Here is a 15911-nt window from a genome sequence, read left to right as displayed (position 1 = left end):
AAATGGTTCTGCCTACGAAATTTCCAAGTGATAGCATCCTGCATCAGAAACCGCTAGTTCCCTGCTATTTTGCACTGGTTATTAGGTGATTCAGGATTACATCTTGAAGTATATTCTACAGAGTTTTGACCAGGTCAAACAACACCTAAAAATCACACACATTCATGAATCACAAAGATTCAACTATTGCTACAACTAGCATTAATGCAAGTCAGTTTGTTACTGACTGCAGTACTCATTCTAAAAGATCTTAACAGCTAAGAGGTTCATAATTCTTACACAAGATGAAGCATGAGGTAAAGATAGCCGATCAAACATAAAGTGGTGCTCATTACAGGAATCCAAAAGGCACAGGACACTCTAATAATAATAAAAAGAAAATAGAGGCAGAAGATCCATACATCTTTATTTCAGTTTCATCTTCCCTACAATTTTTTTTTAAAGAAACAAACCGTCTGAGGAAAAGCACAGGCTTCTAAGCAAATGAACCTCACCCGCTCCCTTCTCTTTCCCTGGACTCCACCCCAACACTGAATTTCAAAAGAGGCTCAGAAAGTTCAGGGACAAGAATCTCATTTAGTGCGACAAATAGTTTTTTAAAAAAATCCTTTGTTCAAGTTACTTATCCGTATCCCCATCTCCAAAATATAAAAAGTACAAATTCAAAGGTGGAGGGACAGAAGGAAAGATTTGCTACCAAACCTTTGAATAAAACTGTTGTATTTATTCTCTGACTGAGACATTCAGTGCCAGTACAGGACCTGTGTGCATGCTTCCCTACTGAAAATTAGGGGGCCTCTCAGCAGACTTTGAAGTCGTGCTACTAACACTTTGAGGACTATGGTTTCATTTAAGTCCAAGGCATGGTATAAATACACCTCTTCTGTATAGTAGGTGTATCACAGAGCAAACAGGTCCTAAAAGTGACTAATACCACATTTTGGAGGCGATTTCCAAAAACTTTTTCCTTGCCGCAGTTTTGTAGGCTAGACACACCTCCCCCCTCCCATTCCCCAACTTGGTGTGGCTCAGTATGCTCATTGAACCTTCTTCCACCCCTTTTAGCTCTTTCCCAAACTTTTTACTTCTAACTTATAGCGCATCAAGGATGTTGTCGATTTTGGTGATCAGCTCCTGACGCTTGTTAGAATGCATCTTCTCATTCTCTATGTATGTATCCTTCTTGAGTTTGCCAACAACCAGCCGCTCAGCCTCCACAGAAGATTTCAGGACCAGCTCCTTTACTTGGCTGTCAAGTTTCTGAATTTCGCTAACCTTGGAAGAAATTTGGGACAAAACGTTAGGTGACTGGACAACACCATAGCCATACAAAGCAACAGTAACAGGGTTCATTCATTTTATTTTTATGGTCACCCTAGAAGTAGTAGATTTGCAGGGTCTAAGCAAACAATTACAGTCATATTTTTGAAGTCGAACAGAATCCATTCCGGAAGTCCATTCGACTTTCAAAACGTTTGAAAACCAATGCATGGAAGCCGTAAAAACCCCGTCGGACGTTTGGCTTCCAAAAATAGTTTGCAAACAGGAATGGTCACTTCCGGGTTTTTGCAGGGCTCGAGAACTAAGCTGTTCGAAAACCAAGGTACGACTGTATATGACAAACTATACAATGTTATGTTAGAAGCTACACCCATTTAAACTTTACATTTAATGGTTCTGAATATGGACACTCACTACAACAAACATATCAGGGCTGGTTCCATGGTAGTAAGAGCACTTGATTATGCTACATTTCATTCATACTTTGTTTTTGAGAAATGAAATGCCTTCTAACCTTCCTTCCATTTTATAGCAAAACAGGAACAGAGGAATATGTAGAGATAACAGCTAGAATGTGTGTGCACAGCCCCTCCACTCAGCCCTCCTCCCAGTTACCAAGGGAGCTTTCAGCTAACTGCAGCTGAGTATTAATGAACAGGATGCATTAACAGCCCTTCTGTTGCAAATTATGCATTGACATCCTGGCAAAAGTGACCATCTTCAAGACAGCTATATTCACCAACAGTTCCAGGGAGATCCACTGAATGGATCTCCTACTGTGGGTGAAAGTTTCACTCAAAGCAGAGTAGAAGCAGTCTGCTAAGAGAATGACATGTGGACCACATTTGTGCCTAAGGATTAATACAACTTAAAATTGGGAAGTCAGGATGCCTTAGGCTTCGCTCACCAATGTTGAGCAGCAGCTTACAAAAAAACATTCCATTTCAAAGCAGTAGGCATGTTAGGTAAGTGGTAGCCAGAAGGCTTAATGCAGCCCGAGGGGCTTGATGTATTCCCCACACAGCATTAAAACATTTGGAGCAATCTTGCTACCTTCAGGGCCTACTCACTGAAAGAAGGGCTTGGCTGAATGTGGTGGAGGACCCTGGCCAACGCATCTCAGCAAGCTGGGATAGCTGACAGTCCTGGTTTAGATATTTTATACAGGTAGCACAATATTTAAAGCCATGGCAGAATGAAAACTGGGGGAAATTCCCTCAAGGCTCTCCAGCCTTATGGAGGAATGCTTGGATATAAAACTATCAAGGAACCTAGAAATCTCAACTTTAGCAATATTATTCTGGAATCATAATGATACACTGTAAACACAGAACAAATGCAACAAAAAAGAATTTCTTTAAAGTGTGAGGAAAATATCTGCCTTGGGAATGACAAGAGAAAAGGCAGTTTAATTTAAGGGCAGTACGGTAACAATACACACTAAGGTAGCCAACAGATTCTTACTTTGTCACACAAGTCAGAGCCTTCTGTCTTCAGCTTGGACTGCAATGAAGCTATTTCGTTGGTTAAGGCCTTATGTTCAGTCTCCAGTGATTTTTTGCCACTGTTTAGGTTTGAAATATCCCGTGACTGCTTATACTTATTCACAGCTTCATCAAAATGGCGGTACAGACGTAGTCTCTTATTCACCAGGGTGAGAACTTGCTCTGTGATGCAGGCAACTTTCATCCTAGCTTCTGCTGCTGGATCCTGCAAAAGCACAATGGCTTAAATATTTATTACAGTATATAGTGCATTCTAAGTGTCCAGAAAGTGTTTTGTGCGCTCTCTCGGTAGTCCTTACAACAACCCTATAAGATCTGTCAGCATAACCTCCACCTTGGAAATAAAAGACCGAGGCAGAGAGATTGGCACACCTAAAGTCTATCTAGAGAGTCGAAAGGGAGAAGGCAAGATCTAAACCAAAGGAGTTCCTAGTTCACAATTCTGTCGCTTATTCACTACACTAGCTAAATTCATCAGACAGACTTTACCAAAATAGTTGTTTGGAGCAAAGTGGCAAAAACAAGAAACACTGAGGAGTTCCATTTGCTTCAAATAGACTTGTATGCGATAACGAATCAAGGATATCCACTGTGCAAGCCATCTTGACTGAATCAAAATTAATTAAAACATGGACCAAAACGCCATTTTAAAAAACGACTTCATTCCGTGAAAATTAATAGATGAAGAATTTTGGCCAATTTGGATCTTAGCAGTGCTTTGAAAAAGGTAAGCCCTAACACAATATGCTCATTTATTGACTCAAAGAATTAATGTATTTCAAGTATACTTTGCCTATGCTAAGAAACTATTAAATCTCAGAGCACCACTGATATAAAGATAAGGTAATAGCTTGCTCTCGCAATATATCCATATTTTACAAAAAGAGTAAGTGCTATGTCACATAAAAACAGCAGCGAATCCAGTACTCCAGCAGTCAGTGCAAGGGCATTTAATACCAAGGAAAGGGCTCTCCCAAAGGAAACAGTGAGACCAACCCTCCTGCCGCATCCTCCCTGTTTCATCGTGCCTCTATTGCAGTACCTTAGTGATAGAGAAGTCCAGCCTCACGTAGAGGATCACTGTAAAGAACAGGATGTAGAAGGCTCCAACTACCAGGAGAGGTTCTTGCAGCATCAGGATCTTGTTAAAATTATAGTGCACCTAGGAAGAGCAGGGCAAGCAGTGAGAAGAGCATAAACTTCCATTAGCCAAGATGACATGCTACCCCCCTTACATTCCTATACGTAAGAACAATGAGATACTTGCACATTTAAGACGCAGCTCAGAACTCAAGAGTGAAGCTCCATCTTTTCACTGATCTATGAATGTGGTCTGTTGCTATTGCAGCCATGTCACTTGCTGTAGAGCAATCTGGGCTGCAAAGATGAGTGCGGTACTTCTCATTATTAATGCTATCTAAGCAAAGGGCTTATGCTTACCACAATATCCTGGATGTGCTGCTCAACTAGGTTGTTCTTGTGCGCAACTATGACTGGACGGCCAAAGGTGTCCAAATAGGTGTAGTGAAGTTCATCAGGTGCCCGGCTGATGTCATATGGACTATCCACATGGATATTCCTGCAAACAGAGGTGTACACAAAACTGTTAGCTGTCCCAGGAAAAACTTAACCTGGTTGTTGTTGGGGGGGGGGGAGAGAAATTAGCCCTGGATTAGCCCCTGCCCTCTCATGTCCATGGCTGGGGCATGGTCCTTTGCAAGTAAAGCTGTGCACATGAGCTGCCACTCACACACAGGGGCTGCATGTAACTGGGATGCCTGGCTGGGTTGGTATCCTGATTGAGTGGTGTCCCCGTGCACAAGCAGCTGCTCAAACATACAAGTTCCTTTGCAGACAACCACGCTCCACACACTGTCATTATATAGGGCAGGGGGATGTGGAATTGCGACAGGGACATAAATGCTGCTCCTTATTGCTTCACCATAAGCAGAATACATAAGCAGGCCTTGTGTTTTTTGGCTGACACAAAGTGCCTTGATCTCAACCATATTACTACTTACTTGGCACCTTCTGGAAGGATTATCTTTACAGTTAGTGAGTCTGTAACTTGCTCATCAAACACGTGGTCAACAAATCTCATCTTCAGGGCATACTGATCACCTGGGAAACAAAAACCAAGAGGATACTATGATTTTTTTCTATGCATCAGGATACCAGCTATGAAAGCCCTGTTGGGTAAAACAGTCACAAGTTTAAAGGTGAGCTTAAAAAAACCCCATTAAGCGCCACTACAACTTGTTTTAGCTGCATGTTGCTTACTCGCAGTAAAGTTAGGCAATATCCACACTATTACTGTGACAACACACTGAACTATGCACCCAGCATAAGCTGTGCAGAGCACAAAGCTTAGTACAGCTTAGCTGGATACCCCCTACTGACCACACTGTATATCATTTTGCATGTTGTGGGAAAAGAACAGAATGGTGTCAGGAGAGTAGGAAGTGGAGGAGGTGTGCCTGAGAGGAACAGGAAGCACACCTGAAGGGGCTTCTAATCATGCATGGCATTTTTCAGGAGATGCCTGCATCATTTAAATTCATATAATAAAGTACTGAAATGCACTTTAACAGTACAGCACCTGGTTTCTGATAATAAAACTAAGAATCTTTGGAATTCTAAATATGCCATTCTGCATAGAACTGAAGACAGTGAATAGCTTTGTACTCCAGTTGCTCACATTATATTCCAGATGCCACTACCGTAACAAGGAAACCTACCAAGATTAAAGAGGTATTCATAGCTAGGCAGGTTATAACCAATGATGTAATGTGTCTTCCAACCACCAAATAGGGGGAAGCGAGGGCGGATCTCCATTTCCACAGAGTCATCCAGGATGAGGAGATGACTGGTGGATATGTTGCCAATTTCATCTCTGTAATACACATCTTGAGCAGCAGCAGGAAGGATAGTCTGCAAAAGCAAGATAAGCACTTAATGTCAAATTCACCACTGCCGATAATTGGGGCACTTGCCAGTCACTGTTTTTAAGAGTGCATTTTCACTAAAAGCAAACAGTTATCTCCATTCTCACAGCAGTTGCAACCACAGTATAAGCAAATCATATACAGCAGACTGAGTTTTAAAAATCACATTGGAAGAGATTGTGGTCATACAGTCCAACCCTCTGCCCTAAAGTATCGCCAACCAATGCTTGCCTGATCTTTCCTTCAAAGTCCTCAGATACTAAACGTAGTGCCTACGTTTCTAAAGAGTACAATACAGTGGTACCTCGGTCAACAAAGAGTCCTGTTAATCAACACTTTGAACGATGGACTCTGCAAAACCGGAAGTAGGTGTTCCAGTTAGCGCACTTTGCCCCGGAAGATGAATGGAAGACGAACACCGGTGGCGGGAGGCCTCATTAGGGAAAGCACATGGCTTGGGTTAAGAACGCTTTAGTCAAAGAACAGACCTCCGGAACGGATTAAGTTTGTAACCCAAGATACCACGGTATGTACCTTTTTTTTTATTACTGCATTTCCTAAGTCAATCACTGTAATTATTTTAATATTTAACACCTTTTAGTTTTAAATTGATGTCTGAGCAATTCTTCCAAAAGTTAGAATGGGAATCTTCTCACCCACTGCCTCCTTCAGCTTTGTTCCAAAACAGAAGAATGGTGGGGAAGGCAAGCGACCTAAGGCTGCAATCCTAACCATATTTAAACAGACCCAAGTCTTGCTGATTTCAGTGGGGCTTGTTCCCAGCCAAGTAGGGTTAGGACTGCACCCTAAGCCTGTACTTCCATATCAGAAACAAGAAGCAACATAAAAAAGGGACAGAAAGCAAGTTTCCAGTAAGGCACCATCTCCTCAAAAGCAGATCAGTAGCAATGCTTCCTTGCTGTCCCCTTCCCTACCCCCAAAGCCTGGTCCTTCTGGCAAGGGGAAGAGGAACTGTTTACTTATACACCCCCCACCCCCGAGGCTCCTTTTAAGACAAAGAGAAATATGCAAGGGCAGACCTTGAAAGACTTCACAGAGGATATTCCACTGTCCGGCTGTCTTTGGTAGTCATATCTGGAGAAAGGCCCTTTGAGCACAGCTCCTGTGTGCTTCAAGTCAACAGTCTCTTCTACAGCAATATTGCCCCAGTGAGAAACTTCAATGACACGTGTCATGGTAGTGATCGTCAGGAACGGACTGTTGTTTTCATAGTGCACCTTAAGGTTATCCTAAGGAGAGAAATCAAAATAGAGACTGAAGACTTTCTGTCCTCGAGTGTGTTGTAGAAAAAGCCATGTCATTTACAGCAACGCCTATTAAGAAGACCTACTTGCAAATCAGACTCTCAATCATTTTTGTTCAGGTATTACACAATCTATGTATTGACTGAAATATTGCACAATATTCATTAAGAAATGTTGGCTAGATCTAGCAAGGATCCATCTTGTCCAGCATTCAGCCTCCGACACAAGTAAGCTTCTGAGAAGCTCATAAGCAGGGCATTAAGGAAACAGTATTTTCCTTGCCTACCCCCAATATCCACTTAGAATCATGGAACTGTAGTGATGAAAGGGACCATGAGGGTCATCTCATCCAACCCTCTGCAATGCCAGAATATTTTGCCCATCGTGGGGCTTGAACCCATGACCCTGAGATTAAGAGTCTCATGCTCTACTGACTGCACTATCCCAGTCGGAAGGTGTCTATGCTGAGAAACCACATGTGGATAATGTGAGCAATGTCCATAGACAGTGGCTGCATTACTTTTTCTGAGCCCATTAGAAATCTGTAATAGCGCACACACAAAAAGTGCCTTGTCTGTTTTGAAAGATTAAAGGCTTGGTGCCCTTTGGCTGAATCTTGTAAATACTAGCATGTTTCTGTGCTGGCCAGGGAGAAGATGCCTCTTGGCAGGCCTGCAAAAAAACTGTCTTGTGCCAAAGGCTGACAGGCAAAGGAACACAGCAATCTCTCTCTTCTTCGCTAGTCCACTCACTGGCCTGCATATAACCTCATGTACTCACCTGTGTGGTATTCTTTGTCCACCCATGATGAACAGGTGGAGTTGTTACATACAAGGCAGCTTTAGTTTACTTTCGTTCCTTTTAAGCCCTTACATTCCTGGTTTTTGGATTTATATTAATCACTTGACACAGCAGAATGGCATGCATGTATTTTAATTCTACATGAGTGACAAATTCCTTTAAACAGTTTCTCTCCTAGGAATGTTAGCTGGGATTAAGAGTTTACCTCACTGTATGGTGGAACATCCCTGAAGGGTCCATATTCAATCATGTCCTCTGACCGACTAGGATTGCCTAGTTTGGTGTAGCTTTCCACGTTCCTTGAGGCCAGCTTAATCCGAGTAGTTTGGGTCTTGGTTGGATACGGAGAGTAAAAATAATGATTGCCCTCAAAAACCACAAACTGTTTCTCTGCTTGGGTGATATGAGTTGGGTACGGCTGCAGGACATGTGTAAAAACCGTTTCAACAGATAAGCGAATCTTTCCACCTGGAGCCAAAGGAGATGGCAGTTTTACAGTGAAGAATTTGCCACTGTAAAGGAGAAAAAAAGATAGAAAAATCAATCTGGCTCTGCTGGCTTTACAGACACCCATAAGTATGGAAAGAAGCTCAACAAAGATTCTCACTGAAGAATATATCATCTCCACCTTCATTTGTCTGCTGCAGTTTTAGGCCACATAGTGGTTTGAGTGTAGACTAAGGTTCAAATCCCCCCTCACTGGATGATCTTGGACTAGTCAGAGTTTCTCAGCCTAATCTCTTTCACAAGGTTGTTGTGAGGATGAAATATAAATGTAATAATAAATGCAATGCTGTGGATACCAAAACCATCTTGTATTCCTAGCTCAGTTATACTAGCCTGGGTTTAATCCAAATGGCAGTAATGTGGCCCACTGCTGTCAGCAATCAGAACATGGACTCTTGGGAACGTTTGCTATTTCAGAGAACCCTGATCTCAATTGATTAATGTTATAACAGCTAACAGTTTGATTTAAATGTCAAAAGATATATTGCAATAGCTTTTAAAGACTGGTCAGTAACGACTGACAACAGATAGGTTGGATGCGAGCTAATAAAACTGAAGCTGAATCCTGAAAAGACAGATGAGTTGTGTGCCCCACTGTCACACCTGGGAGGTGGGGAGGCAGTCTGCCTTGCACTCCCATGAAAGGAGCAGGTTTGTAGCTGGGGAAGGCGTTTTCCTGGATTTAAAGTGTCACTGGAGGATCAGGTGGCTAGGAATGCCTTTTTTCAGTTCCAGCCGGTTCGCCAGCTACAGCCCATTTTGGATACAGATCACTTGGCCACTCCTTGATCTGGTAACTTCCAGACTGGATTACAGCAATGCACTCTATATAGGGCTGCCCTTGAAGATGACTTGGAAACTTTGATTGGTCCAAAATGCAGCAGCTAGATTACTGGTTGCAGTTTAGTTCAGATCTCGCATAACCTCCTGTGCTAAAACAGCTGCACTGGTTTGCCAGTTCATTTCTGGGCCCAGTTCAAGGCACTCACATTAATGTTCAAAGCCCTAAACGACTCAGGCCCCAAATACCTAAAAGACCACCTCCTTCCTTACAGACCCTTGTTGCGGATTTCTTCAAGCAGTACATCAAGGAAAGTTTAAGGCAGCTTTATTTGGTCAAATGTAACATTTGGGGGAAGTCACCAGGGTGAATCCCAGCATCCCTAGGAATACCTGAGTTTTTTATAAGGTTTCTAAGCTCCTAACACATGCACAATACCCAAGTACTGTACATAGCATGGGTCTTATCAGGTAACTAAGCAACTGAAGTCTTAATCAGGAGAGACAGTACAAGGCTAAAAAGCTCGTCTATCAGGGCCAGCACATTCCTTTGCAACATATTAAAAGACATCCTTTCTTTCAACAGCATTCTTTTCACAATTCCGTAACAGCTCTTCCTAGCTCTTCAATACATGCAGGCTATATTTCCCACCCCACTCTCTTAGGTGCTAAGATTGCCAGAGCGGGCACACTTGGTAGTTCCTCTGCATTCAAAAGCTTACGTGGTGGTGGCCCAGGAGAGGGTATTTTCTGTGGCAGCCCCTAAGTTCTGAACTCCCTCCCTCTGGCACTTTCATAATGGTGAATGCTGAAGACACACCTCTTTGCCCTGGCTTTTGACACTTGAGGTGTACATTGATAGAACCCACCTTATTTCTGTAATTGTAAGTTGTTTTACTAGTATGGTGTTGTAATGTTGTAACCCATTCTGCGGGCAGGTAAATAATGATAATGATAAATTTTGTTTCCAATAGACAGGTTTAGGCTTCTAAGAAGCAAGCAGATTATAATGCAACTCTGTGAATTACTATGCCTCCCAATTTCAAGTGATAATTGCATGTCATCAGAATTGTCAGATTAGATTTATTTTTCTTATTTTTTTAATCCAATAATCAAAAAGAAAGCCACTATTAAAATAGTATCTGAAGTCTTAGATTTTCTATGATTCTGCAGGGCTGCAAGCAAACGTCTCTGACCTAGTACAATATTTATTTTTTAAGAAACACTTTGGAAATTACAAAAATATAAAGTCTGAATGTGCTAATTATATGCGTCATACAGACTGGGCACAAATTCTTCAGTGTATATTTTGTGGCAAACCTGGATATGATATAGTTTCCCTTGGCAAAACTCACCTTTTACCTTTTACCTTTGTCTCCTTCAACTCAAGAGTACTCTCTTCTTCTTCCTCGCCTTTCACCTATAACAAGATTAAATTCAAGTTTGGTCATTGTTACCATTTACAGTTTCCATCTGAGACAGCTGAATTCATCACAAGTGCTAATTCCTACTCCCAGGGGTCTGCAAGTCAGCAAAGACACATTTCAATTTCACACACACACACACACACACACCAATAATTAGCCATCCAATCATTAACAAGTTGTTGGCTAACTCCACAAACCCTGCAGCATTATCTAAAAGCAACATACACAGAGGTCTGTTAAACCCTTGAGACTCTTATACAAGAACATGTAAATGCTGGCTTGGATTACTAGCCAAGCCCATTGTCAGAAGCTGTCATTCACCCCTTCCTTCCTGGAGTCCTGTGGCATTTTGAAGAAACTGGAGAATGGAGAGGTGTTTGCCCTTCTGAAGGGATCCTGCAGAAGGAGCAAGCAACAATGTGCTGCTGTCTCCTGCAAATTTCAAACTAAGAGAAAGCATTCCTCCCTTTTCTCTGTGGTGAGTTTGAAGAGGCAAATCCTTTCCCTCTGAATTTGGCTTCTGTGATTCTAAAGCAACAGTGAGGCACTACTGGTGCTTTCTGCAAAAACCAAAACAACAGAGATAAAGCACATTTTTCTTCTGCTTACTGGACAGGAAGTATACACACTGCTGGCAAGCTGGTAGGCAAGTTCTGGAACCCTGTTACTGTGTTAGCTTCAGAACAAGAGACATACAATAGTGATTTATGGGATGCAAGTTCTGATCAAAGACTTACTGTACTTCTACCATAAGTCTTTTGTGAGAACTCACTGAATAGCCACAACTAGACAGACAAGTGTTGGATGACATGATTTGTTGAAAATAGTCCTGATTTTACTTTCCCCAACAGCCTCCCCAAAGTTACAAGGACAAACGATGCACCTGACAGCACTTTTCTTCTTAATTTGAGAGTAAACTGGCCAAAATTAAAAAAGATACATGTGATTCTTTCAGGTCCTTGGGAAGGGGTTCACTAGAAAGTAAAGGCATGGCTAGGATGTAGAATTATTTTACTGATAATTCATATCTTCAGACCCAAATATATATGTACAGGTCAAAAATAATTTACCGTATTTTTCGCTCTATAAGACGCACCAGACCACAAGACACACTTAGTTTTTGGAGGAGGAAAACAAGAAAAAAAATATTCTGAATCTCAGAAGCCAGAACAGCAAGAGGGATCACTACGCAGTTAAAGCAGCAATCCCTCTTGCTGTTCTGGCTTCGGGGATAGCTGCACAGCCTGCATTCGCTCCATAAGACGCACACACATTTCCCCTTACTTTTTAGGAGGGAAAAAGTGAGTCTTATAGAGTAAAAAATACGGTAGTTCCATTTTTAATCCACAAAGGACTTCACAGGCCTCTCACTGTAACTCTAAGATGGATCAAAACTACTAGATACTGCAACCAGCATCTGATTGTCCAAGGACTATCAAGAAATTCATGTATGAGAGTGCAGTGCCTATCCATATTCAGCATTATCCACTATCCAATAGGCCAATGAAATAGAAGACAACGGCAGTTATCCTATGCATATAGTTACAAGGAAGCAAGTTCCATTATTTAGAATGGGACTGTAAATAACATGAGAAATCATACCTGGGGGTAGCTTTGCCTAGCGTGGTGTCCCCCCATTGTTTTTGACACCACCACCCAGGTTGACTGGGAACCAGCTGAAGGGCACCAGGTTGGGGAAGACCCCTATAGAAACTGTGATTGCACAGGGAGCAGGGCCTAAGTTCCAATGAGCTCACTTTTGGCCATCAGATACAGTGCCAAAGACTCAGTCCACTACCCTTACTGCCTTCACCTACCTTTACTGTACGTACTTACAACCCTTTCTTCCAAAGGCAAAATAAGCTTAGCTCGGGTTTCTAGCTGCTATTACATTCCTTAAAATCAAGTTGCCTTGCGGAATGAATTCTCTGCAGCAAATGGGAACATAGGAAGCTACCTTTTATCAAGTCAGGCCACTGGTCCATCCAGCTCACTGACTGGAAGCCACTATCCGGGATTTCAGACTGGGCTTTCTCCTGGTCCTCTCTAGGAATACTAGGGATTGAACATAGGACTTTCTATATTCAAATCAGATGCTCTACCACCAAGCTACAGTCCTTCCCAAATAGCTGTGACTGCTCACTTTCTAATAACAGAGCGCACTCCACTATGATATCTGCAGCCATTCATGGTTCAGGACAGAGCTTCAACTAACCGTTTTCATTAACACATTGTCACACAGATAGAAGCAGCTAAAACACACCTTCTAGAAAGGCTTTCTCCTAAGCTCACATTTACAAACACCTCCAATTACTGCAGGCAGGCAGGAAACACAGGCAGCAATGAATAATAAGCCACTTAAATGTTCTGATGCCAGCAGCCTGCTGTTCAGCTAGCCACAGGCCTTGCAAACGCATGCGTTATGCGGTTTTATAGACATGCCTTGAGATCCACGCCTCCTTCCCTCTAGGTTGCCACTGGTTGCTCTCCGATTGCAGCACTTACGCTTACGTGTCAGTATATGCCAGGCCATTTACTACAGCGGCAGCTCTGAAGGGAGTCAGCAGCCAGGAAGAGGAGAAATAAAACAAATACGTGGTGAGCACTGCTGCAAGTGACAACCCTTTCCAAGGACATTATCTGGGTCAAAAAGCTGGCAAACCCCCAAAGGGCAGCTTACGTGTAACTTTAGAAAAGACCTCTATTTCCACCCCCACGCCAATATGGATCACATATTCTGCTAACACTGCATTCCCAGATCACAATCCACTATGTGTGCTGCCCAGAAGATCACAGACTTTTATTTCGGGTGGACAAAAAATTGATAGGGTTTTCTTCGTGGCCCGTATATCTCTGCAGCACGGCCTCCTCTACGGGGGATGGAGGTAGCCACCCCAAATCTGCAGTTTAGCCTCCACCCCTGCTAACTATACGGGAAAAGGAGCCAAACACACCACAGCCAGTTAAGAAAGACAAATCCCTGAAATGCAATGCTAAAGCGTTATTGAGGCGAGGGGAGGGGATGCTTTGGAAATGATATCCGCTCAAATGCCAATAGCTCGGTACCAATAAGCGAACTTATTAGGGAATGAAAAGCTGCAGGAAATGGAGGCAGATGCCCAGGAAAAACCAAGAGGCGAAGGCAAAGTGGGTTGGAGGGGGGAAGATGATTTTCGAAGCCTGGGCGCGGCGAGGGAAGGCGAAAGAAAGGCAGAAGCACAACTCCTAGAAACACTTGCCCCGCGCGCAGAAGGAAAAGGAGAAGCGCGAGCGGGGAGGCGCCAGGGCTGGCCCAGGGCGCCGTCTCTGCGAGAGGCCGGAGGGAGAGGGCGAGCGAGGCTCACGGGGCTCCGAGACATGAGGCGCGGCGGCGGGAAGGGCTTCGGAAGCGGAAGGCCGCGGAGGCTGCGCATCCCGCCAGCAGCTCGCTCACCTGCACCCCCAGGTAGGCCAGGTGGCTTTCCAGGCCCGGGTCCAGAGCCAGCAGGAAGGAGGCGGCCGACCCGGAGCCCCCCGCGGGGTTGGCCAGGCTCAGCTCGGTCGTCACTTTGGCCAGGTGAGTGCCGAGGTCCACGGTCCTCTTCACTTCTTCGTTGACCAGCTCCGGGGCAGCCAGGGCGCCCCCCAAGCAGAGGAGGAGGAGGAGGGAGACGGGAGCGGCGCGGCTCTCCATGGCTGGCCACGCCGAGAGACTGAGCAGCCGAGCGAACCGGATAGACTCCCCTCCCTCGCGGCAAGGTTCATTCATCAGGCGGGCACAAGATGGCGCCCTCCACGTCGAGAGAAAGACAAGATGGCGGCGCCCAGAGGCCGTCGGCGCTCCAAGATGGCAGCGCGGGCGACGGAGAGGGAGCGGGGGGGGGGGGCTTCCCCGTCACGTGACCAAGGGCGGGGGGGGGGAGGAGCCTTCTCAGATGTAAAAGAAAACGTCAGGCTGAAAGTGCCGGAATGCGTCAGATTGCAGCAGCCGTAATAATGGATACCAGTAGGTCAGGTGTTCGAATAATTTTTTTTAAAAAAAATAGACAGTAGCGTAGAAACTGCTCTTGGAGAAGGAAGCTGCTTCCAGGGAGAACTTTATTCTCCAATATAACTTTTCCAAAATTCTAACATACGGTTTTCAAATTACGAAGTCTCTAGTTAAAGAAGCAGAGGGCAAAACAGCCAATGGGATTAGTGTGAGAAAAGCAATACTGTAATAAGTTACACTTGTGTGTGAGAGAGTGTCCAGGTCTTTATGGGAAAACACAGAGAACAGTTTTATAGAAAACGGAAATTAGGTTGAGTGGCTGAAATATACTCAGAGTCGCAAAGTGATTTCATGCTCTTTATTCAGCTCATAGTGGTGAGGAGGAATGAATGAATGTCCCCTCAAAGTATCTGCTTTATATACATTATTTACACAATGGGCTGCACATGATTGGCTAATTCCGGAATTCTACTGTAAGCCAATCAGGTTGTGGATTCACTTCTATCTGGAGCATGATTGGGTAGTTCCTGCCAACCAATCATACTGCTGCATTGTTCTAGGACCAATCAGACTGCTGCATTCTGAATCCTATTGTTCTAGGACCAATCAGACTGCTGCCTTTTGGATCCTATTGTTCTAGGACCAATCAGACTGCTGCCTTTTGGATCCTATTCAACTCAGTACATAACAGTGGCTAATCAATTATAATAAAGTTATAATGCATAAGCTTTCATGGGCTACAATCCACTTTGTTGATTTTTCAGGTGCCAGGAGACTGCTAACAGAATAACAGGGCTACCTCTAGATATAAGATTAGGAGCTGCTTTTTCTGAGTACTTTAATGTTTGCACTACCATTTGTATGGGAATTTAATTCTAATAACTACTGTATTACTGGTATATTTCTGTGTAATATGTTACATTTCTATATAGTTGGTTTATTAAGAAAATACAGTGCACAATGATAATAGCAGAAGTTCATACTAACAGTGATTCTAAGGATGAGAGAAAAAGCTCTGTTTATTTCACATCCCATGCATAAGGGAGTATGGAAGAATCATAGAATCATAGAGTTGGAAGAGACCACAAGGGCCATCGAGTCCAACCCCCTGCCAAACAGGAAGACTTTGAGCCAGGTCAGGGCAGAGCTTATCTGAGGCCCAGGACGGGAGTCTTGTTAGAATAAACTTATCAATTCAAACAAAAAAGCAGCTGGTCCTTGAAGGAGGACCCTGACCAGCTTAGTCCTCCAAGGCCCATGGCAAGTGTACCCATCTGCCCCCCACAGGTCTGCTTTGAGCCTAAGGATGTCTTCAGGAAGAAATCTCTGAGAGTAAGAGCTGTTCAATGGTGGAACAAATTCTCTCAGAAAATGGTAGACTCTCCTTGGAGGTTTTTAAATAGAGGTTGGGTCTGTCATGGATGCTTTAG

At 43.6% G+C, this 15911-nt stretch overlaps 1 protein-coding gene across 1 annotated transcript; it reads right to left on the bottom strand.

The window, feature by feature from the left end:
* Window positions 1-381: 381 nt before the first annotated feature.
* Window positions 382-14322, bottom strand: RPN1 (ribophorin I). The gene is made up of 10 exons (XM_053377959.1): window positions 13945-14322; window positions 10440-10504; window positions 8003-8309; window positions 6772-6981; window positions 5525-5717; window positions 4808-4907; window positions 4227-4365; window positions 3829-3948; window positions 2746-2991; window positions 382-1275 (listed from the first exon to the last, which is right to left on the bottom strand). The coding sequence occupies exons 1-10, from the start codon at window positions 14257-14259 to the stop codon at window positions 1093-1095; spliced, it is 1878 nt and encodes a 625-aa protein (XP_053233934.1). The 5' UTR covers window positions 14260-14322; the 3' UTR covers window positions 382-1092.
* Window positions 14323-15911: the final 1589 nt, after the last annotated feature.

Source organism: Podarcis raffonei, chromosome 2 (genome assembly GCF_027172205.1).
Source record: "Podarcis raffonei isolate rPodRaf1 chromosome 2, rPodRaf1.pri, whole genome shotgun sequence".
Lineage (NCBI taxonomy): Eukaryota > Metazoa > Chordata > Lepidosauria > Squamata > Lacertidae > Podarcis > Podarcis raffonei.
This window is presented reverse-complemented; position numbering and strand designations above follow the sequence as displayed.